Source organism: Myotis myotis, unplaced genomic scaffold (assembly GCF_014108235.1).
Source record: "Myotis myotis isolate mMyoMyo1 unplaced genomic scaffold, mMyoMyo1.p scaffold_m19_p_7, whole genome shotgun sequence".
NCBI classification, from domain to species: domain Eukaryota; kingdom Metazoa; phylum Chordata; class Mammalia; order Chiroptera; family Vespertilionidae; genus Myotis; species Myotis myotis.
The window spans coordinates 30,355,206-30,379,940 of record NW_023416379.1 but is presented as its reverse complement, the minus strand read 5'-3'; the positions used below and the strand labels follow the sequence as shown (position 1 = coordinate 30,379,940).

Sequence of the window (24,735 nt, the reverse complement as noted above, 5' to 3'; positions counted from 1 at the left end):
CATACCCTAGTTTGCTATGTTCAGAGGGGACCCTTGACTCCCATGTGACTTCTGCTCCCTGAGTGAGGCCCTTTCCTCTCATCCTGAAGTCACTTAGTCTGCCCTTTATCACTGCAGCCAATATAGAGGAAGCCTGGAAGGCTGCTCTTGGCCAGGCTGGAAAGCAAGTTAAAATTGAGAGGACTTGTCTTTTTCTTGTGGGAGGTACCAAAGGTAAGTAAATTAGGCTGGTGCAAACACCCCAAATCTCCCACTCCTCATACACTGCCTCACTCCTTCCTAGGGCCTCCTGTGTTTTTCAGGGCATTTTTTTCTCTCTCATCCCTAAAAACACCCAGCTTTGAATGTCATGCCATCAGACTATACCAGCCACTATGCATCGCCTTCTGACCCCGGGGTCAATGTTCCCTTACTTCTTGATGAAGAAATGGTACACTGCCACCAAGTTTGAAACTATTTTTAAATGTCGATGTTTTCAACACCTACATAGATGATTCTTCCAACACTCTGGCCTCTTCATTCTTTGAGGTCAATGCCTCCAACTAACTTGTACTCCACTCATCTTAAACACTCACTCAAAGTTCCAAATATGGACCATTACCAAATGCCTGCAACTGCTCCCACATTCCAATTTCAATAACCCCACCTTCTGACAACCACCTCTATCCTTCCAGCTTGCTTCTGCTAAGGCTCAACTTCATTTATCCTTTGATACTACAATGCATGGATTCTCCCACCTTTTTCCTGTCTCCCACACCTAAGACATCCTCACTTCTTTTCCTATCAAACATAGATGCCTGGTTCAATCATTATCATCACTCCTTTAACTCTTCCCTTGAATTGCTGTACGTACTCTCTTGGCCAAACCACAACTTCCACTTCAATTAACTGTAACCCTTGGTCTACTCTGATGCCTGTGCTCATGAACTTGAATGTGGCTAGAGAGCAACACGCAGGCCCACCCCGACCTCACATTATATTCATTAACAGGCACCTTTCTTGGTGCCCTATAATGCTGCCTGGCAGTCAGACATACTCTGTTCCAGGGTTTATGTGGCACTTCCTCTAGTCTTACCTCACACCTATGCTACTCTCTCTCATCCTCACTGCGCTGAAGGGTCCTGGCTTCTGACTCACTAAGACACCAGAAGCAATCAGAGAGGAATTTTGCTCCCTGGGGTGAGGTCCTTCTGTCTCACCAGCTCTCACACACACATCCCTTTATCCACTTTATGTTCCTTGGTTACTAAAGACAAACTGCCTGTGCTTCTCATTAAGATCCCAGCCCCTCTTGTCAATAAGACAATCAGAAGACGTTTCAATGTTTCAAAAAGATCAATAAAAAAGTTCATGGAGGAAAATGTTTTCCAAAGAGCTGTGGTCTTATGGCACATTATTACTAAGAGTACCTATAATATGATAAGGAAAATACGATATAAGTCTGTGGCTGCCAACAGTCCTCAGCAAATTTTTAAATGAAAAGTCAACTTCTCCCCCCGCCCCAAAGTAACAAAGCCACCTTTGTGTACTGCTCTGGTCACTGTTTTTAATCAATGTTCTGTGATAACCACTTTAAGTAGATATCTGGGAGAACAGTGGTCAGCCAAATCTACCCAAGCTAACTATACACTGGATATATGAGGCTGTTAAAAAGCTATTAGAACACAAAGGATCAAGCACTGCATATTGTGGGCATCTGGGAGAACTGGCTTGGGAGGGGGTCCCCCCCGACCCACAGACTGACAAACTGTTGTACTGAATCAGCTAATATTTCAATGTCAAGCAAGTTTACTTATTTACATGGGGAATAAAGTAGCACTAAAATTGATAGTGGCTAATCTGCTTACTCTAAGTTGTAGTCAACACATGAGCCAACCAATCTGAAGACTTATAGGAACTTCAATATAATTTGTGGCCCAACTTTTGGATTTTTACAGTTTGAACTGAGGCTGCTTTCAGTGCTTGACTTTGCTCTGTGGACTTGGAATGAACAGCCTCTCTGTGCTGTCTGAGTTTGGTTGGCAAGACACCTCAAAGCTTTTGTTCTACAAGCCTGAACCTGAACTGGAATGTTGACAAATGCCTAATCATGTTACCCATTGTTCACATTCTCATAGCCCCACTTGCTGACCACTGAGTCAGCGGACTGTTGAAAGCCCAGTTGCCCCCACCAATCAGAAAATGAATAATGTAAGTTTGTGCTCTTGTTTCTCCTAGCAACCCGTTTCTCTGATTGTCAGCTCCCTGCAAATTTGCCTTTAAACGCTTTGCCCATCTCTCTGTCTTCAGTTCATACTGAGGGCTATGTCCCTGATTTGCAAATCATATATGAACAAAACTCTCTTTTGATTTCTGTTGGAATTTTTGTTAACAAAACCATGAACTCTTACCTGTGGCCTGCCAGGGAGATTTGCTGAAAGAGAAAACAAAATAAATAAGTTGAAGGTGGTACTGTTGTTAGGCTGGTTCCCCTCTAAGGCACGCAAAAGTGTGCCCTTTTCAGCATGGTAAATGGATGCTAATAAAACGAGAAACAGTTTTTGCCTTTTTTTTTTTTGCTAGATGCTTTAAAACAAGGGCTAATTTCCCGTTTTTCATATCCCAAGTGCTTTAAGATACACAAATTCCACAAAAATATGCAAAGCATATGCTGGCTCTGTCAAAAAGTACACACTAAAGCATTCAGTGAGTTCTTAGTTTTGCAAAAAAGAAAAAATCTCAAAATTGCCCATTGAAATCTTGCCATGTATTAGGTTTATGTAACAGAACAGAGCAAAAGCTGTATATTTTGCTGAATAGTACCAGTTCTGACTGAGAAGTCATTAGGGAAATGAAGGTGCATGAGTCTTTCATGTCTGCCACCCTTGACTCACCCTTGCCCCACAGGCTAGGAAGATGGTAGCGATGTGCTTACATCAAGGAAAAGGCTGGGCTAATCCCCGAGCGTCTTCTAGGAACTTGGGCTACTAGTTGTGCCTCCCATGGCCCCAGTTAAGAGCATTGGAGAAGTTAGAACCTGGCATCTAATTGACCTTTGCATCTGATTTGCAGCTCAATTCCTTCCTCGTTACAGAGGGCATCGGACAGTGTAGCTGCTCTGGCGTGCCCTGTGAGGGCAGCCACTAGCAATACTGTTTTTAAAGCCTCTGCTTTTTCGTCTCTCCTTTTCACTGACAAAATCCCATGATTCTCTCATACTCAACCCTACTGGGGAGAGCGAGCCCGGCCCCTCCAGTGAGGGCAACATCTGTGCTGTGTCAAATCAGAATTGTCCCTAGTCATCCAGCCTGCTTTACTCCTTCCCTCTCTCGTTTTTCTGTTCTTCGGGAAAAAAAAGATATCTGTGACCACACAGAGAGTGCTAGTAGCTCTGTGAGAACAAAAGAGCAAACGAGGACAACCTTCTTATGATGCCTGCACGGGGAGAGTGAGCCCCAGGAGTCGTAGGGGAAGAATCAGGCTAGGGCCAGCCTTGTCCTACCGGGCATGTAAGTTACAACAGGAAGAAAGTGAGTGGACCTCCTCACACACGTGAGCTACACAAGGGAGGGCTTAGCTGCCTTAGTATTAAGTACCACATGGGAGAGTTACGCTTCTAAGTAACGAATAACCAAACCCAAACAGAAATTGAATCCATTTTGCTCCAAACCAACATTTAAAGCCCCACAGCTTTTTATCAAATAAAAGGCTATGGGTACTCCCCTGAACAAATCATACAAATATATTTCTAAGAAATCAGGAAATCATTGCATTTTTGTAGGTTTTGTGTGTGTTTTTTATAAATGTCACTCAAGCTTAATAAATGTAGGCAATTCACAGTGCAAATATGCCTATAGATATAAATAAATTTAAAGGCATTTGTTGCTTTTAAAGCAAAAAATACTCAGTTGACTATCAGTATCCCATATATTTAGACAACATAAATGAGAAAACTAACAAAACATTTTACAGTAAAAAAACAGTTACATCAGTCATTGGAAATTTTAGTGTGTACATTGGTTAATAAACAGCGCAATTAAATTCCCTTCATTAACTCCTTGCCAGAAAGAGATGGTCATACCTGCCTCTTTGCGCTGAAACTTAATGTAAATAATTAAAAGAAGACTTTTAAGGGCTATAAGACAGAGGAATTCTAAGGTGTTATATGCGGCAATATATAGATACAGTGAAATAAAAAAAAGCCATGTTTAAGTAGGCAATTCACGCAATTAGGATTTATGAATACAGTTTCATTTTAATTCCGAGATTGCCAGGAGTAGAAATTAACTTGTGACCATGCTAATTTTTAATCCACAAAGGATCAAAAGTCAAGATTAACATGCAGATCAATTCATTGTATGCTAGTGACAAGTAATTTTAAAGTTCTCATTAGTTACAGGGGCTTGTGAGACTGGCTTGGCATTGGGACGGTGCCAAGATGACTTGCTTAGAAAAATTCTCCAAAGGTGGTCAGTAAGCTTTGGGAATTTGAAGATTTATTAAAATATTTGCTAGCTTAGCAACTTAAAAGGGACAACAAAGCAAATGAATCCTATGAACCTTCCGAGTACTATATGGGGAAACTTCAACAGCTTAACCTTCCCAGTGGGAAAATGAAATCATCCATCATGACTTTTAAATAAAAACTTCTAATTGGCTTTGATTACGTAATTTTTTAAAAATTAGTTACTAATGTATTTAGATTTAAGCTGACTCAAAACAATTTCATTTGTAAATTTAATTTTGAAATTCTGGCTTAGAAAGACTATATCTAGTCATTAAGTAACATACAACCTCAGAACCCAATTCTCTAGAAGATTCAACCTTGAAGTATAATTAATATAAAAAATTTAATCTGTTCATCTCTTATGGCTGTTACAAAGCCTAGAAGAAAAGCAACGATCTGATAGCCTATGAACTTAATGCCTCTGTAAATATCTACAGTACACACAAGCTTTTTAGGGGCTGAGTGTGGGGACTGTCATAGAGTAAATGCGATTCAGCAAATTCGAGAAGTAGAACTACAAATTATAACCTGGAAAATGACTCAGTCCCAATTACAAATATATATATGCACTGTAGAAACTGTAATATGTTCCTTAGGCAAATACTCCTAAAAATTCAGAAATGACTATTTTTCAAATAGATGTTTGCACTTCCTGCTAATGATCGATTTTGTAAACTGTAGAATGGCATAAATTGAAGGGTATTTTGTAAATGAAGTCCGTATATCTTATTTATCTATACTCCTGATAATGTTTTTTTTCCTCATTCAGGATAGTATTTTCCGAAAAGAAGATGGAAAAGGGTAAGATGAGAGGCTGTTTATATGTATACCACACATATATAACATATGATAAATGATAGTATATATACGTACTAAACTCTTTAGAGGCTGCTTAGATTTAAAAATCATGAGTAATTTATACAAATTATAAATAATATATTCATATTTCTTTAAACAATTTTTAAAAATGTAATTGTAGCATTAAATGGTATGTATATGTATTTAAGTCAATTGTTTCTGTGTGAAACAGAAGAAGTGTTTTTGGTGAGAGCTCAGCAGAAACTGCAAAGTGGCAAGATGCTGAAGACAAAATGTTTGAAGAAAATCAATACATAAGAATTATTAATAAGTTCCTTTAGGAATTGAGCTGCTTCTATTTTGTTATTATCTGGCTCTTGGTTGTTCATATGGAAAATTCACAGGGTTATCATCTGTGAGACTTTTAATGGCCTTGCCTTTATACAGTGACTACTTTATCTCATAATAAAAGAAACCAGAAGAAAACCAGAGGAAAACCTGAAAATAATCCCTTTCTGTACCTGCGTCTGATGACATCAGAGATCAATATCTGGAAAAGAAATTACATAAGAAAAGGCCTTGTTTGGCATGCCACTGAAAGCTCCATTTTCAAGTAATACACATTTCTTACTATAGCTTACACTGAAGAGAATAACTTCTTCTTAAAAAACAAAACAAAAAACAGACTTATTTTTATTTGCCTTCACGTTATCAGGCTCACAAGGCTTAGGAAAAATCTCCAAGAGCAGGACTGCGCTGTTGCTGTACTCCAGGGATGGGATGGGATCTATGCTGAGCTTCTTGTGCTTTGCTGACATACAGAATGTTTGCTTTATTTTCAATTAACAGTCAATCCGGTTTCTAATATAGGTTTTTGTTCTCTTATCTAAGAAGACAGAGGGCCCCACACCAGGAAAAACAATGGAAGGAGAAGGTGCAGTGGTGGTGTTAGTTCATTCATACTCACGGCAGCAGGATGGAAACGAGCTGTTGATCTGCTCCATCACCTCCGTGAGGTCAGTGCTGGTGTCATGAGGAGGGGCCAGCAGGTCTTCCGCTGCTGAGATAGCCATAAAAAGAACAGACATTCTGAAATTAATGTCTGGCCTTTCACCAAAACCCAACTTCAAGAGAAAAAACAAGCTGTGGCCTCTAAATATCAATGGGAAAATAATTCTGTAGAGGAAGCATGCCAAACTCAAAGGCTAACACCAGCCAAATAAATGAGGCATGCAGGCCGCGGGCCGCGAGTTTGACATGCTTGCTGGAAAGAATGACAGTTTTAGGGAAAAATACCAAAACCACTTTTGTATTAATTTGTCAGTAATATATTTGCATACATAAATAAAGTATACTAGATATTTCTGTGGAAAAAAATCGTGCTAGTGAAAAATTCATGAGTGAAAAATACAGAATGTAGTCACATTATTTCAATGTATTGTTTGGAATTTCATTATTTGGTGTTGCAACTATTTTTTCATATGAGAAAAATATCCTACCAATTTCTTTTTCACCACAAAACTAGAGGTATCTCATAAGAGACTTTATATTTTCATGTATTTATTTGCTAATCAATAGCAAAATAATTCTTATTTTAAAAAATTAAAACAGTATTAATATTTTAGGTTTTCTCCTGATTAATATAGCAAAAGATATCTCATAAACAAATTAAATTGGTTAAAGTATGTGGTCCTCAGCAGAATTGAGGAACTTGAATTTTATCAGTAATAAAATGTCCTAACTAGCAGCACTGACAGGTCCTCTCTGTGACAGGCTGGAGGGGACCTCTGCTTCAGATGCTGGTGGTAGAGGTGACAATGTCTATGGTGACTGGGATGCAGAAAGCAGAATCTAAGTTCCTAGACCTGGGCAGAGAAAACCATGTTTGGTATACTGTTCTTTAGTATTATATTCTGAAATAGTAGACCTGCGCACGAATCTGTGCGTGAGTAGCTTGCTGCCGCTTGTTTCTGTGTGAAACAGAAGTGTTGTTCAGCTGGCCACCCTGCCCACCACAGGCAGCTCTCCGAGGCTTGTAGCTCACTGCCCCGCTCTCCCGTAGTTCTTCCCACTCTTAGCTTGCTGCCCTGCCCTCCTGTAGCTCTCCCCGTCTTGTATATCAGTCTTGACATTACAGAGTCCCAGCTAATTTGCATATTCCTCTATTATTATATTAGATATGTACAAATATGAATTTTAGAGAAAGAAAATTTACTAAAAAGAGAAAAAAGAATCATTCCCAATGCAAAACACTTAAATTGCTGCTCATCCCGAATGGAAAGAGCACATTTTTTCATCTTTCACCAAAATTCAATCCACTACTGCACCCTATATATGTACATGTATTATAGCTATTATTCTAAAGTGTATGCTTTTTTTGATATTGTTAAAATGGCTTTGTGTACCCATCCGAGACCAAAGAGAAAAGAAAGCTCTTTTGTGCCCTAAGGCACCCATGTGTAAGAATGCTATTTCAAATGAAAATCAAACAAATGGCAAAGACCCAAGCAGTGTAGGGGAGGAGCCAAGTCTCGGAGACACTGACCTGCTTGGTGGAACTGTGGGCCGGCATCAGGATCGAGCGAGTGGCTCAGTGCAGATCGCTGAGGGGAAGCCCAGGGGGAGACGCCATTGATTCGGGAATCAGTTTCAGGCTGGAAGCACATTCAAATGTTAGGCCAGGGGAAGAATTAAAATATTATTGAGGAAACCATTTCCATTCCTAACGTCTCCCTCCCCACCATGGATAATTACACCATGTAGAGTTGTTTACCCACAGACATTTTCAAATACATTAGCATCAGTAGATGCTAGAACTCAGCTGAGCACTAGGTGGTCCTTCCCTTTCAGTCTGGGCAACTTGAAGAACTCACACAGTTTTATCACAAGATTTATGAATCAGGCTCAGCTTCAGCCCTCAATTGTTCTCCCTCTTATTTTTATGTCAACCAAGTGAATTTAGAAACATGTCCAATTCCTCTTGAAAATATTAGCACTGCTTGTCATATCATAAATGGATCTAATTTCAAAACCAGCTAATTTTTTAAGTTTAAGTCAATGTTTAAAGACAAATATTGAAGTGTTTAAGAGCATGATTCTTAATTCAGATGCTTAGATTTGAACTCAGAAGCTGTGTAATTCCGAACCAATTTTTAGCCTTTTGTGCCTTGGATTCTTTTTTTTATAAACTGGCTGACAGGAGCTGACAGGTGTGAGGCAAACCTTTGGCAAGTGCACTCCCACACAAAGCCCTGAAATGATGACGGACTTATTAACAAGTATGAGGTCGAATGAGAAAGTGTGACCCATGTAGAGGAAAGGCAAGAGTTAAAATGTATTTGATGCCAATTTTTTCATTAAATCTAAACTAGTTGAAGCCTAGTAGTTTTGCTAGTTTTTACTTTCATAGTAGATTTTCTATTTCCCTCTGGCATTCATGCTGTCATTAAGAAGAGATAAGAGTTCTACAGTCTGGGTTATACTAAGACATTCAGATATCAGCTATCTCTAAAAGCATTACGGTGTAATTCTGGAAACATATGAGCCATTAGGCAGTTCTGTCTAATGGATGGAGAGAGTGGAGGGGGGCCGAAGAGGGAAGGGTGGGCAAAGAGCCTTTAGCTCTCCTAAAATCATCAACAGGCTATGGCAAATGAAGTTTTCAGAGTACTGCTTCCTTCGGTTTATTTACTCACTAGGTTCCTATTACTAACACTTCATATTCTAAATATGAGCTTTCAAGAGAAAAGTAATCCCTTACACAGGCACCATTCAGAAAATTCAGGTTCATAAAACCAACAATGTAACTTTTCCCATATATGTGACTGGCACAGAGGCAAAAAGCAGACATCCCAAGAGCGCCAGGCCTTGGGTTATTCTTGGGACTATTACTTTCCAATGATGCCCAATTTGGAGGCCCCAAAGTAAGCTGTCCGCAAAACAGTCTCACACAAATTCTGAAACACTAGCAGGCATACAGAGAAGTATATGGTCAAAATATAAGGGGTGCCCTGGCCAGTGTAGCTCCGTTGGTTTGGCACCGTCCTGTGCTCCAAAAGGTTGTCAGCTCTATTCCAGTCAGGGCACATGCTGGGCTGTGGGCTCGATCCCTGGTAGGGAGTGTTCAGGAGGCAACTGATTGATGTCTTGCTTTCACATTGATGTTTCTCTCTCTCTCTCCTTCTTCCTTCCTCTCTATCTAAAAAAATCAATTAAAAAATATATATAAGGGGTGAACTTTGGCCTGCTGTGTTGGTTATGCCAAAATTACACTGTTTTAATGACTCTGACATGTTAAAAGACACTAATAGCAAGTGTGAAAGTCGATTTTCTAAAATTTGAGATAAATCACTGGAGAGTATGTTGTTTCTGCTTTTGATTCAATTGATCATCTCCAGAGAAAGTAATTTCTAGTCACTACCAAGGGATCCCTCAATGCAAAGGCCAAAGAAAAATGCAAAAGGTGACATAAATGTTTATGTCAGGGGTTCAAGAGAGAGAAGCTACAGGCCCATTTGCTGGGATTCTCCACAATCTGTTCCTGTTGCAAACGCATCTTCATTACCAGTTCTGTGGCCTGACTCCTACTATTTAACTGCTAGATGTAGTCAAGCACTTAATTCTCTACAATGTGTTGTGTCTTTACATAAGAAACCATCTTGTTATAGATCATACCATTTAACAAGACTGAAGTCACCAAAAAAGCAGACACTTTTAGTATATCTCAAAGAACAGTGTTTTTCAAAACTGCAGGCTATTACCCATTGATTAGTTATAAAATGTATTTGGTAAATCAACTTTTGATCAGCACAAAGAAAGAAAGAAGAAAAATGGAATGGAGGGAGGGAAGAAGAGAGACACAGAAGAAGAGAGAAAGGAGAGAAGGAAGGAAGACAGGATGGAGTGATGGGGGAAGGGAGAAAGGAAGGAAAGAAAAAAATAAGAATTTTTTATAACAGCAATTATTTTATATTCATCATAAATGAATGTATTCATCATAATGTAAATTGTATTTCTTATTGTGAAGAAATTTTGCCCTGGTCAGTTTGGCTCAATGGTTAGAGCGTTGGCCCACAGGTCAAAGGGTCAAGGGTTTAGTTCCCGGTCAAGGGCACATACCTGGGTTGCAGGTTTTGACCCCCAGCCCCAGTCGGGGGTGCGTGTGGGAGGCAACCAATAGCTATGTCTCTCTCACATCAATGTTTCTCTCTCTCTCTCCCGCTCTCTCCCTCCCTTCCACTCTTTCTAAAAACTAATTGAAAAAATATCCTTGTTGAGGATTTTTAAAAATTTTAAAAAGAAAAAAAATTTTTGCAAGCAAGTGCCATAGAATGTGGCCTAATGTTAGGAAATAATGGCAAATTAATAAATATCTGTTACTTAATTTCTTGAAAATAGCTTATTGGAAGAAAGGCTTTAGAATAAAGAGTTCAGGTCATTTCCTTTCCCTTAACCTGCACAGATGTTTCCCCTTTAACTTACCATGTTATAGGATATTTTTCCTTAAACAATTCAGAGCTGGGATAATTTCAATATTAAAGAAGAATGAGAAATTCCACCTAAAATTGGGCAAGCAAGCACATGTTTTGCATGCCAGTGAGGCTGTATTGCTTACACTGGAAGAGGGATTTCTAAGCAAGTCTAAATTAACTGCAGAACTGAGAAACTGAAACTGAACCTCTCTAGTGACACTGGGGCAAAGCCCCTGAGAGATGGGATAGGATAAGTGGCGTGAGAGGGTGACACCGAGTTCTGCAGACTCTACCTGCTCCAGCAGCTGTCGAAGTCGGTGGAGCTGAGACTCCAACTGCTTATTGTGATCTTCTAAAATCTGCATCCGGGCCTCCAGCCGACCCTTGTGCTGCCTGAGCAGTTTCGCTTCTGCTATAAGTTCTGAATCCTCAGATGTGTGATGAGGAGATACAATAGAGTCTGGAGGTGAGCCCACTGGGAGTCCCTTTCTCAGGTGCTGTTCCTTCAGCTGCTCATATTCCACCTGCAAAGTTCTAATATCGAAAAGCAAAAACTGAAATTACTATTGTGCACATCATCTTCGACCCCAAATTATCTATAAACTCCAAATTTAGGGAATGCTATTTCTTTCCTCCTAGGTAAAAACATTTCTTAACAGTGAGATGAGCAAACACGATTTAAATGACTAGTAACTGTTCTAATAAACATCATCCCTGAACCCCAAATGCAGCTGTAACCCAAAGCCAGCAGGCAAGCTTGGTGATGTCCTCTAAAATGTTGACTCCACCATGACTTCTTGGACAATAGTTTGAAAAGGGAATGGGTAGGAGCCATGTTGAAGTTATTAATAAAAATTTCCCATTACAAGTTTTCCCAGGATGACATGTTTTCTCCCAGGTCTAGCACACCTTTGTTCTTCCTCCAACTCAGCGATGACCCGCTCCAGCTCTCCGCGTTCTTCCCTTTCTACTGACTTCAGGATCTGAACTGGACTCTGGGGCTGGCTCACGGAGGACTCTCCTCCGAGGGTCTGGCAATACTGCTGGATGAGGGCATGCTCGTCCTCCCTGGGGAGACAAATTAAACAGAGGGGCTCATGTCTGGACATTGATGTCTCTGAATGTAAAGGAAGTGGAAGCAATGATGATCAGGATGGCTGCTGGGGCAAGTTTGCCTTAAAGCTCAGTGTCCCTGTGGATGAAAAAGGGGCACTGTAATGACTATCCAAAATGAACCTCAGAGGGTGATTTGATCATAAATTCCTAACTGGGTGGGTCATGGTGGAATAAGCATACTTCAGGCCGGTAACTTCCTTACTTAAAGAAGCCCTGTCCATTGTTCTTGTGCATCTGGGTTAACACATCCTTTTCCAGACTGTTCAATGGCATAACCACCCTGAAGGGAGCACATAACTTGTTGACTAGCCTGTACCTTGCTTTGTTCCACCTTCATGTAATCTTCCTCAGTCCCCTCCTTAATTCCAAGGGTTCACCAGAAACTGCAAAGCCGTCCTTCTCTGGAGCATTTCAGATCTTGCTCCCCAGCATGTTGTCAGTTTGGCTCAAATAAACACTTAATAAAAATTCTCTACAGGTTTGGGCGCTTCTGACATCCAATGACATGTTTCTTATGACATCCCATGAACTCACTTTAAAACTCTAAGAAGATATTTATCCAATACTGTATGTGTACTACAAATACCAACATTTCATGCTTTGCTTTAATCTAACATGTATTTATCACAAACCTCAAAAGAGATACTTTACTCAATAGAGGCTATAAAACAAAGTAAAATGCACAAACAGTTAATATAAAAGATGTAGGCAAAATCAATAATTAAATGCCAAAATAGATTAAAAGACTATTAATTAAAAGTAACAGCTATAGACTGAATGTTTGTGTCTCCCCAAAAATTCATAAGTTGACACCTAATCACCAATGATAGCAATGTCAGCTTTCCATATCTGTGGGTTTTGCATCCATGTATTCAACTAACTGTGGTTCAAAAACAGTTGTGTGTTTTTTTTTAACTCCCAGAAAGTTCTAAAAAGCACTTGAATTAGCAGTATACTAACTTCACTAGAATAAAGTGATGTGTAGGAATATCCTGCTATAGCAAATATAGGTTATATGCATATAAGAACCTGAACATCCACGGATTATGGGACCAATCCTCTGAGGATACTGGGAGACTGTATTTGAACATGGGGCTTTTGGAAGTGATGAGGTCATGAGAGTGGAACCCCCATGAAGGATTAGTGCCTTTATAAAGGACTGAACAGACCAGAATTCTCCCCTTCCACCTCATGAGGACACAGCAAAAACGTGGCCATCTTTGAGCCAGGAAGTGGGTTCTCGTCAGAAATCCTATTGGCAGGTACTTTGATCTTAGACTTCCCAGCCTCTGGAACTGTCGGAAATAAATGTGTGTTGTTTATAAGACACCTGGTCTATGGCATTTTCTTATAGTAGCCCAAATGAACTAAGACATAAGCTGATCTCACTGTCTTCAGCATTTGGTTGAAAGTCATTTTGTAATGCTCTGTAACCCATAGAGAGGAAAACATAATCCTCATATTCTTTTATTTAAATGACTCAGCACAAATTATAATTATATGCATTTAAACATACCTAGAGATATTTTACTTAATATTATCAGCCTGTCATTTTTCACTTGGATTCTCCCACTTTCCTAATTACGATGAACTAGACATATCAATAATATAATTAAATCTAATGACTGACAGAAACAGAAATGTAACAAAGTAGACAAAGCTGATGTTTATGAGAAGACGCTTTACCAGCAGGCCTGGAATCCCTTCCCTTCCTCTATGGGGAATCCAGTCAGATCCCCTCCCAAACGTGCAAATGACAGATCTCCTGGCTAATGCTACCAGGAGAGTCCTGCCATTGAATACCTTGAGCAGTCTGTACATGCTCTGTTATGGCTTTTGGGAAACAAATCCTGGAATCTAGGGCTTTATAGGATAGGACTTCATAAACACATCAGTGAAACACATATACAAGCTGATGAGTTAAAATTAGATTGGAGATGCATTTTGCTGTCAACATTTACATACATTCATTTATTTTGGGAAGCTGATGAGATTTAGCATATTATATAATTATCATCACCACCACCATCATTACATCCTTTCATTAAGGTATCCTAGAAGGGAACGAAGGCAGTTTCTATAAAAAATCATTTATATCGAACCTATAATCTTAGTCTTAAGTGTTTTTCACAGATTATTAGGCTGAAAAGTTAAATATAAGAATAGATACAGTGAAGTTCTTAGTTATATGCAGTGAAAAATAAGAACATATCCTTTAGATACAGATAGTACACGAGGTACTAGATTAGGGTCATTAAGTGCCAATAGTGTGCCTAGTGCTAAAATAGAAAGTGTTATAAAAATACAGATCTGCACCAATAAAATACCATTAGATGGAATATAATTATACTATGTTTAAGTCACATTTAGAAAATACTATCTAGACTACAAAATGAGTACATATCAGATGACAAAAGAACTGTGACTCATCCAATGAGCTTTTGAAAGTAGGCAAGACATAAATAATAAAAAATAATCATCTTCCTTTAAAGGATAATTCTGTTCCAGGCTTCAAACTTGCAAATAGTGATGCTGGTGCAAACCACACCAGCCTGCCAATGTGACCCTTCCACATAAAACTGTGGGGCTAGGGCAGATGCCAGATGAAGTGAGACATCCTGATGGCTAGGGCCTTGAGTTCCTGCTACTGAGATTTCTCAGAGCAGCCCTGGGTCCTGTGTATCTTTGAGACATGGTTGCTTAATTCCTCTGTCAAAGAAAATTAGTATCCTTAACATTAATGTCCTTTAAATTGCCCAGAGTCAGACTTTCAGAGGAATAGGGAGAACTTGGATTTGTTTCTATGTGTGATAAAGAGCTGTGAGACTGATTCAAGTCTAGGCTGGGAAGGTAACAGCCCATGATGCAGAGAGAAGCAACAACTAACCAGCTTCACAGAAGATGACCGCTGTGGGACTCAGGCAATTGGTTCTACAGACCAATCTGAGGGACAGAGAAAAACTCAAATATAAATGACTAAAGAGCCTTGGATAACTTAGAGAGAATTTTAGGTTCACATCTCAAAATTCATACCTCAAAGCCTAGGGCTTTCTTTTATTGACTATGGCTGAGACCACCCAAACCAAATATAGGATATTGGTCTGGAGATGTTGAGTTACAAAATCTTTTATCTATACTTCCCACTACTATCTATATTATCTACCTATCTATACTTCCTGCTATTACAAAAAGGTCCTATAAGTTACAGACAATCTTTGTCTGTGAAGCTGGGTCATGGATGAACAATGGGATTGGAATAAGGACAATGATAACCATCAGGAAGACTGGATGGATTTTCAGATGCTCTGACCCCCTCCCATCCCCATCTAGGAAGCCATCTCTTCCCAAAGCAGCTGAGACAGTGGGGTGGTTAGAAATAGTCAGGGCAGGGGTGCTTATGCCTGGAGCCAGGCTGCCTGGGTCTGAATCCCAGCTCTACCACTTACTGACTGTGAGACCCTGGGCAAGCTCCTTAACATCTCAGGGCTTCAATTTATTCATCTGTAAAATGGTGGTAACAAGAACAAGAGTATCATCTCAAAGCGTTCTGTGAGGATTAAATAACCAAAGATGGGCAAAATGCTTAGAACAGTGCCTGGCTCTTAGTATGTTCTATTAAGGAGGAAGCAGAGGTTGTTTTTGCACTATCACCATTATTACTCAAGAGAAACCTAATAGTATTTTTATAACTCAGCTCAGAATAACAAAAATCTCAACTCAAGAGGGCTTTGGGGAAAGGTGAAGGATTTGAGAAAGAGAACAATTCTAAAAAGCATTATAGAAATGTATTAACTCATACCATTTTTTACTTAAGGCACTTTGAAGTAGTTTTTCATCTTTCCCAAGAAAAAACAATACAAATCGCTAATAGTTTGACATTGGTTGCCTCAAGATAGACCCGAGCATGAAGCAGAAGAGCTAATGCTTCCTTGAGAAGCACTGCCCCCTTCCTTGTTCAGAAGCTGGCGATACTGTTAAGTGGCATTAAAAACTGCCATCTATTGTCTCTTGGGATTATATCATGACCCTACCAGTGCTGAAGCTTTAGGAAATTTCCAGGGGAAGGCCAGAGTGTTAGAGTATGTTGCTTACTTCCTGCTCTTACAAAAATGTCCTGGGAGACACATAAACTTTGATCCAAGCTAAAAGCAAAGGAAGAACAGCACAGCATCTTGTCAAGAGCAGCTAACACTTCTTCCTACATCCTATGATCCAAGATGCTAAATTATTGATGGGAAACAAGGTGGAGAGCCAGAGAAATAGTGACGCTTAGTTCTTAAACCTTCCTTCAAAAATCCGGAGACATACCATCAGTCCCAAAAAGGTAAGAACCATCCTCATTGTAAGTCTCTATCCATTGTGAGAAAAGGAATTTATTGTAGTAATACTTCTTTGTCTTGTCAAGTCAACAGTACTGATTAAAATGGAAATACTTAAATAAGTAAATATACATTTGAAGAAGGGCGACCACTGTAAGTCAAACCCCTGGGTTTAAGGGCCAGAGTAGGGATTACTGATCCAGAGTCCTTGTTAGTATGCTCCCTGAATGGCCAAATCCTCATATGTCCACAGCAAAGAACTTTAGTTTACTAAGTCATTCAGACTGTGGAAGAGCAAAGACCTTCTAAAACCAGCTTTATCAAAATAAGATGTATTGACATATGCATTAAGAATGCACCAGTAACTGAGAAACAATTTCTCTTTAGTGGTTTATACCTTTCTGCACTATTAATTTAACTTAATCTTACATATCAGGGAGAATTTGTTGCCTCGCTTTTCCAGTGCCCAGAGGCCACCTACATTCCTCCATTTTCAAAGCCAGCAGAGTTAACATATGCAAATCTCTCTATAGCTCTGTTCTGCTTCCATGGTTACATCTCCTTCTCTAACTCTGACTCTTCTTCCTCTTATAAGAACCCTTGTGATTACATTGGGTCCACCCAGATAATCTAGGATAATCTTCCCGTTTTAAGATCCTTAACTTAATCACACGTGCAACGTTCCTTTTGCCCTATAAAGTGACATATTCAGAGAATTTGGGGATTAGGATGTGGGCTTATTTTGGGGGCCATTATTCTCTCTACCACAAATGCCCTCACCATGCTCTTCCCCTGTAGGAACATTTATCTGCCTTCTGTCTAGCATGTAAGAATCTTGAAGATACACTATCTACAGCTGCAGACCTTTATAGAACTGGGTACATGGCAGTGGTATGCTAGTAACTGGATAATAGCAGGTTCTCTAAAAGAAAAAGACCCTGGATTTTCAATTTTTATGCTTTAAGTACTTTCATCACAGCCAATTTAAGCTAATGACTTCTCTGAATGGGAAGCTGGGAAAAGATATAGAGGTATAGACCATCTGACCAATACAAAAAACTACCCCAACAACATACATTTGTAATAAAGTAAACTAAGTAGGGCATGATTAGTTTTGAGTATTACCTTTGTTTCTATTTTAATCCTATCTATTTAGTTGTAAGAGTATATAAAATAATTTTAAATAATGGCTCTCTTTGACAAACAGCTTAAAACTTCTTGAAAATTAACAACTTGCTCTCACAGTTGGTTCCAGCACACCAGTGCACAGTAGGTATATAATAAATATTTGTTGGATGGATGAATGAGTTAATGCATCTATCGATAGTATACGGAATTGTATTCAGCTGTTAATCACCTGGTTATTTTTTCTTTCCTGACATTAGTGCTAAATTTAAAAATAAACAGTGTTGATTTTAATTTGAAGATAGGATATACTAAATTTAAGCATTATCTTTATTGTGTTCACAGGATATGATAAACACATTTTAAAGATTTTAAATTTGGTTTGAATTATTTAAGTATTACCAACTTTGGTAGAAATAGTTGATTTAGGAGATATTCAATATATTTAACTATTTTATATAAAATACATACTACTAAGTTAAATATGAAACAAGCATTATGAATATGGTATTATCTTGTTTGAGGATTGTTGCAAACTCACAGTACATGAATAATAATGTATAAATCACTGCTGTATTACTGTAAAGTATTAACATGCTAACCTTTGGAATGTAAAATTGAAAAATCTCCTGAGAACCTTTATTTGTAAGCTTAATGATAGTAAACGAGATTTTAAATATTGACAGGGAAAATTTCTATATTAGAGTACCTAAGGTGGTTCAACTTGGCTCTCTCGATGGTTCTTTTTAGTATAAAACATCTCAGTACTATATTCTACAATGTTCTTTACAGCTTCCCATTAGATCCAAATGGCAATGAACCTGAGTAAGTCAGGTAAACTTGACACTACTGAAATCCTTTAGACATCATTCAGAATTAAAAAGGTCAATTGCACGGGGTGGGGGAAGAAAAAGTTCCAAAAGCACAATGACACCTAACAATGTCAAATAAAATATCTGCCTAGAAAGGTTTATAAGAAGTATTCTAAAGTCAGTCAGGTGTTTCTTAGTTGCTAATCAAATATTGGCAGAAGAGGTAACACTTTTCAATGAATGGTGGGGAGTATACGTATGTCCAAGTGCATGTGGGCCACAGTTGTTAAATGGCAGGGATTATGGAGGAAATGTGAGCAGAAGGATGATGATTGTACAGATTGGCCCAGATTCTGTGGAATTACATTTGTTAAATTAACAAGAAATAGCATACAAGTAGAATGACTATCTGCACCTGCATTAATTAATAAAACAATCTGTTTTTCGTGAAGAAGATTAGCTGCCAAATGCAGGATTTTTTCATTAATTCATTAATTTATATGAAAGTAAATAAATATATCCAATTTATACCACCATGGCTTGAAAGTATAAGATCTATGCAGACATATTTGTAACCACACATCAATTTTGATTGGGATCAAAATCCAGAGCCTCCATCAGTGTAGATGATTTCCGCCAGCCATAGTACAAGAACTAGCCCACCCGGGCAGCACTGATTTCATGATTTACTTACACACTTCCTGTGGTAGAGCTGCTATCGGTGAGGAAAGATCCATTGCTCCTTTCCATTTGGGCCAGTCTGAAAAATGAAAATAAGGAGGTTAGGCAAGGTAACCACATGGGCATAGTCCACTGGAGATAAAACCCCAGTCATTTTTAAACTGTCATAAAGTCAAAATACAGAAAGGTCCAAATATCCTAACAAGATTGTGACATTAAAACATCTAATGTTGAGTTACATTTCTATCATCACTGACTTAAGGCCTATAGGCCTTTATCTTATACCATGTTCAACAGTCTTCTAATTGACTTAGCCTCCTACTTAACCTCCCAGACCCTCAAGTCCATCTTCATTCTCACACAAATCTATGTTCCGTTCATGTTTCAAGATTCTCCATGACTCCTCGTTACCTCAGAACATCATCCAACTCCCTTAGCAAGTGGGCCCTACTTTATTGGACCTCAGCTTCTGTTCATCCACTCTCCTTCTTGACTCTTTCTCTACCTGCAGTTCTTTGAACAAGCCATGTTCTTTCCCAGCTCAACGCTTTTGAGAATGTTTTTCCATTAGTTCAATCCTGGCTTTTCCCAGAAATTCTATTTGGCTAAGACCCAGTTCAAATGTTACTATGTCTATGATGCTTGAATTAACCTTTTTAGGCATAGCTAGTTACTAGCATTGTAGACACCTAGTTATACCTGTTTTCTGAAAGTTTCTGCATACCATCAAGACCAGTCTATTCTTTATATTTTGAGGGGGGACTTTAAAATAAACCCCTGAAATAAAACATTAGCATATAGCAATTACATATTGTAACTCATACGTGTACCATCTCCTGAGAACACCTTCAATCCCCACTTTCATTCAACAACACTGGGTTACACTGTCTAAATCCTGCCTGTGCAGTGTTTGATTCTCATGAGCTCAATAATCATATGCTACTGAGTTACTCTTTATAGAATGTGTAGCAGGTGTTTGGTAAAGTGCAAATTACAACATGGAAGATGAGAGCCTGGATTACAAATATAATAGAATCATGGCTCCTACAAAACAATATTCCTTAAGTCAAGTCACATTAAAGATACCAGATTAATATAGACATAGATCCATTCTGGGAGGCAGTGTAGCAGAGGGCTGCTATCAAAAGTTTCTTACCGTGTGGCATACTGTTCTATTCTTGAATGGGTATCATCATGAAACAGCTGAGGAGACTGTGAAGGGCTATAAAGGAAGATGCAAATAAACAGTTTTATACCCACATATTGATAGATGTTCCTATTAGAAATGTTAGCTTAGTTAAATAATAAATTTGCCATGCAAAGAAACCACTAGGATTGTTACCCGGGAGGCAGAACGATTATTTTAGAATGAGAGTTTAGTAATCACCCCCATGCTAACAAAACTGATCAGAACATCCTCCTTCGCATATGGAGCCGTAAATACTCACTCATAATGCTCTGGCCACATACTGATGAGTGTGATAGGACTGCAGAGAGGGGAGAGGGAGACAAAAGGCACAGAACAAACACTTTAAAGCAAGTTAAGACAAAAGCTCTGGGAGGTGAGGGTGGGGAACATTCTCAATTGTCTTCCTCTGCTCTGTTAGGTTTCACCATTGAGAAATCAAGTCACAGAAGTCATTGTTAATTCTAGAGAAGATGCTGATATTTAAGCCTGTGGGGCCTTTGTACAGACATTTACAGGTATTTGTTACAGGACAGAAAACGCATCTTTAAATATTCTTATTGGAAAAAAGAGACCGAATGCTCCAAAATAGCTCAAACTTATAAACAAATTTTAAAGATAATATTCCATAATATACTGAGGAAAGGTGCAATCACATTTTTGTTTACCTTTCTGACCAAGTTGATCAGAAAGGTAAAGTTAAATACCAAAGACTATATTATATGTATTGATGGTAGAGTTGCAATAAAATAAGACTTTTGATTTTGTGTCCAAATTTAAATGTAAACATTCAAATCCAAGCATACACCAAGTATCTGAACCTCACAGATACATTTTAAAAAGATGTAAAGTCGATATCTCTGTAACCCAGATAGCTCCCTCACATTCCACCCAAAATTTCACATTGTCAATAAAAGTGAAAATAACTTTTTTTAGATCATGATATACTTTTTTCATATAAAATTTTATCCAGAAGTTCAATCTATAAAACTGATAAACAAACTTGTTCTGCTTGAAGCAGGGCTTGAGTCTGGAGTGAGATCATTCAATATTACTCCTGGCCTTGGGGGTCCCCTCCAACCTCACAGCGCTGCCTAGAAATCCCCAAGTCTCCATGAACTACGTTTTGAAAACAACTGATGCTAATTAAAAACTAGCTCAAACCCTAACTTTTTTTTTTTGTGAGAGAGGGGAGGTACTACTGGTGAATGTGGATATTTAAAAGTCTGAAATAAAGAAAATCACTTCTCTATTTAATTCAATAAAGTCTCCTAGAAAAGCCAGTGCTGACTGAAACAAAGAAGGGAAGTTGAAATTATTTCAGTTCTACTTGATTCTCCTTTACCTATCATACATACATGCTTAAGAAAAAGTTAATGATCTTATCTCCTATTGGGAGGCACAAGTTGGTGTCTAAATAGCAAAGACCAAAAAGGGATGGAAGGTCATCTTATTGGGATAAAAAACTAAGACCCTTTGGACCTACTTTCAAAAACAGGCATTTATCCAGGCTGTGTTTGTCAGATGATCTATACTGTAAGTAGACTTAATTATCCATGCATAAAACAGATACAAGAACAATGAAACAATACTATACTATTCAATAGCCTTTTTACATCACTACGTTTCATTAACTCCGAACTAGGGATGTTAAATGTCAGGTGAATGGACTGCTCTATATGTTCCAAAAAGCTGTAACTGCTTGAGAGATCATTTCTAGAATTCAAGGGCATCACAACATTTACTGTGAACTTTAAACACAGAATGAAACATATTTTTTAAAAAAATCTTAATTGAACTTGGAAAGGCTTTGTAAAACTGCTTGGCTGGTTCTTGTGAAGTTAATTCAGTGTGCACAAAAGTGGTTCATTGAACTAAGATAAGAATGGCAGAGGCAGAGAGCAGAACTGAAGAGTTTCTCAAAAGAATGTGGTTTTTTTTTATATGTTGAGAGATTTTCTAAGAAAAGAAATAAAGATTAAAAAAATGAAACTTGATGCTTCATTGACTTCAAAGTATTTTGATTGGTAGGAAAAACACACACACCCTTAAGTGATAAGCTTTCTCATTTAATTCTGGAAGAAAAAAAAAAAAGGCAATATTCTCAGTGAGTAGTTAGAATCTATGATTAAAGGGGGTTAAAAATAAGATCGATCTGTGTGTTAGCCTAGATTTACTAAAGCTCCCCCTGCTTCCAGAGCAGTGGCTGAACAGGTTGGTCTGATTAATCACACACTAATATGCAAGGAATCCGACTCTACTAAATATAATTACCAGTATATGAAATATAACCCAGATTTTCTTTGAAGAACTTTGTGGCTCTTTTAGTGCATTTAATTCTGAACAGACTACTTCTGCTTCCAGTCTTTTGCTTTGTTAAATCCATTGGTCCCAGAGCAGGGTAAGAGGGGTCCCCTCCTCCTCTAACATATAAACCTTCAATGGCTCCTGACTGCTCTCAGGATAAACTCCAAAAACCCTGGCATGGCTTACAAGGCCCTTCATTTTCTGGTTCCTGCTTCTTTCTCCACTCTCATTTCTTGCCACTATTCCCAGCTTCCCATCCCAGTTTCGAAAACAATCTTGACTCCAGGCCTTTGAAAAGGTTTCCCTTGCCTGGAAACTCTCCCTTTCCTCCTCCCACACCAAACACTGAATGTTTGGCCCTTCCATCACTCAGGTCTCAGTGTAGTTGTCACTTCTCCAAGGCCAGTGCTCCCACAACCATAATTACACTTCCTATGACTTGCTTCTCGCTACAGTAAGAATTTAATGACCCATGCAATTTATCTATTCCACCTGAGCCAATATCAGGGACAGGTGTCTACATTAATTCTTTAAAATGTAGGAAACCCAACCTAACTTTTTACCCAATAATTCTCTCACAATTCTCAAATTATTTTTGGCACTATTTTAACTTGTTTCTCGGGTTTTTATTCAATGGTAACTTTTTAATCAAGCTCTACTCATTTATTTTGATTGATGTTTTGAGAAATCTTGCAAAATTATAAAATTAATTAAATACCTAAGCATGGGTTTATTTACCTTCTTTTAGTAATAACTCCTTTTTTCCATAAATCCCCTCCACACATGCAAGTATAATTACTGGATAGCGGATAAGATTACATTTTGCGGTGATAAAAGAGAATGTAGAAGAAAATTCTAATCAGCTTCATAAATAACTTCCACACATTTACCACTTCGCTGGTTTTTCTCCAATGTTCTCCTCCCACAAATAGGAGAATAAACGAAATCAAACTTTTTTACTACCCACTCACATAAATTGTTAGAACAGAAGATTAAGTGGCCTTGTACTAGAGAGGGCTCAGCAGAAAAATGAACTACAGCAAGTACAAGAACACGTTTCAGGATTTAAAAAAAAAAATCTACCCACTCTAAACAGTAGCTCATAAATCTTTTTCAAAATGCATCTTGTGACATCTGATTTAATCTTATACGCCTTTTCTTTCTCTTGTTTTCCACTCACTGAAAATGCTGGTAAATTTATGTTAGATGAAATGAAACATTTTCAGAGTTACAGCCAAAAATCCTAGCACAAAATTATTGGCAAGCTTTTCTGTTCTTTTTTTACTTTAACCAAGTCACTCAGAATAGAATGATGGATGCCAATGATTATTTTGACACTGAAAGGCAAATTATCAAAAGTGCTTAAAAGGACTATAAAAGATCTATTTGTCTGCATGACTCACAGGAAGTATATAGATACTTGAGGCACAAAATGCCAATAACATATCAAAAGAGTTAAAAGCACATCGCCAGTTCAAACCTATCAATTATCCCATAAAAAAAGCACTGTCATAATTCTATGCTTCAAGCAGCTACTCCACAGGCTAGTTAGATCTGATGCTAAGAGTAGTAAAATTCTGTCTTTATCCTGAAGTGTTCAGCCCAGTTACACTATATGTTAGATACTGAAATAAGTAAGAATGTATTGTCAGACAACCTGATGAGAAAAAGGACAAAAATATATCCACAAAACAAAGAGAGGACCAAAATCTACCTTTTCTATGGATTTAAGTATTTGAACATCTCTCCTTGAACTATAATTGCTTTTATTAAAATTTGTCCTAAAGTAGTGTGGAAAAAATGACTTGGAGGCATGTATATTAATTGTACACAGTTTGATATCAAGCAAAGGTACCCAAAAAGTTTGATTTTTTTCATATGCTTTAAATGTGTACATGACACTTTTTGAGCTATTTATATATACAGCTGCATTATATTTCTTTCTATATGTACACCCATAATATTACCTACAGCAGCATAAAGACATCCACTATGCTTTGGCTGTGGTCTTTTTTCTACTTCTTAGCAGTTTCACAAATTTTAAAAAATACATTTGCACATAAATGTATGTATAGAGCTTTATATGGAAAAAAATTCAGACCAAACAGTCTTCCCTCTATTTTGACATCTTTGAGACATGCAGTGTCATAATACACTGGACCATTACTGTTCTCAGATTATGTCTCTATGAGTTTTGAAGGTTAAAGAAAGTTTGAGTTCACAAAAATTGTACCTGGAACACTTTTAATATTTCTCTACTGTATAATGTAAAGAACCCCCCACTTCACACTTCTGAGCTTGTTTTATAGTCATTTGAGAGGGCATCTTTCTATAACAAGAACCTAACTATTCCTTACGAGTAGGAACCCTGATGATAATTAGCAATTAAGGTTAATTTTCCCCAAGATTCAAGCACACACGAAAATATTTGCTT

At 38.1% G+C, this 24,735-nt stretch overlaps 1 protein-coding gene across 12 annotated transcripts in view; it reads right to left on the bottom strand.

Moving 5' to 3' along the window:
- UTRN (utrophin) overlaps positions 1 to 24,735 on the bottom strand; it is a 443,932-nt gene that overhangs the window by 2,073 nt on the left and 417,124 nt on the right. For 9 of the 12 annotated variants that reach the window (XM_036316081.1, XM_036316083.1, XM_036316082.1 and 6 more), the window contains 8 exons: positions 20,257 to 20,295; positions 19,965 to 20,030; positions 18,822 to 18,887; positions 11,665 to 11,823; positions 11,049 to 11,289; positions 7,830 to 7,938; positions 6,252 to 6,344; positions 2,391 to 2,413 (listed from right to left, as the gene is read on the bottom strand). In XM_036316081.1, coding sequence (XP_036171974.1) covers positions 2,391 to 2,413; positions 6,252 to 6,344; positions 7,830 to 7,938; positions 11,049 to 11,289; positions 11,665 to 11,823; positions 18,822 to 18,887; positions 19,965 to 20,030; positions 20,257 to 20,295 — 796 coding nt within the window. The remainder of the gene's footprint in view (positions 1 to 2,390; positions 2,414 to 6,251; positions 6,345 to 7,829; positions 7,939 to 11,048; positions 11,290 to 11,664; positions 11,824 to 18,821; positions 18,888 to 19,964; positions 20,031 to 20,256; positions 20,296 to 24,735) is intronic. The other 3 variants (XM_036316085.1, XM_036316089.1, XM_036316079.1) reach the window with 2 other exon arrangements.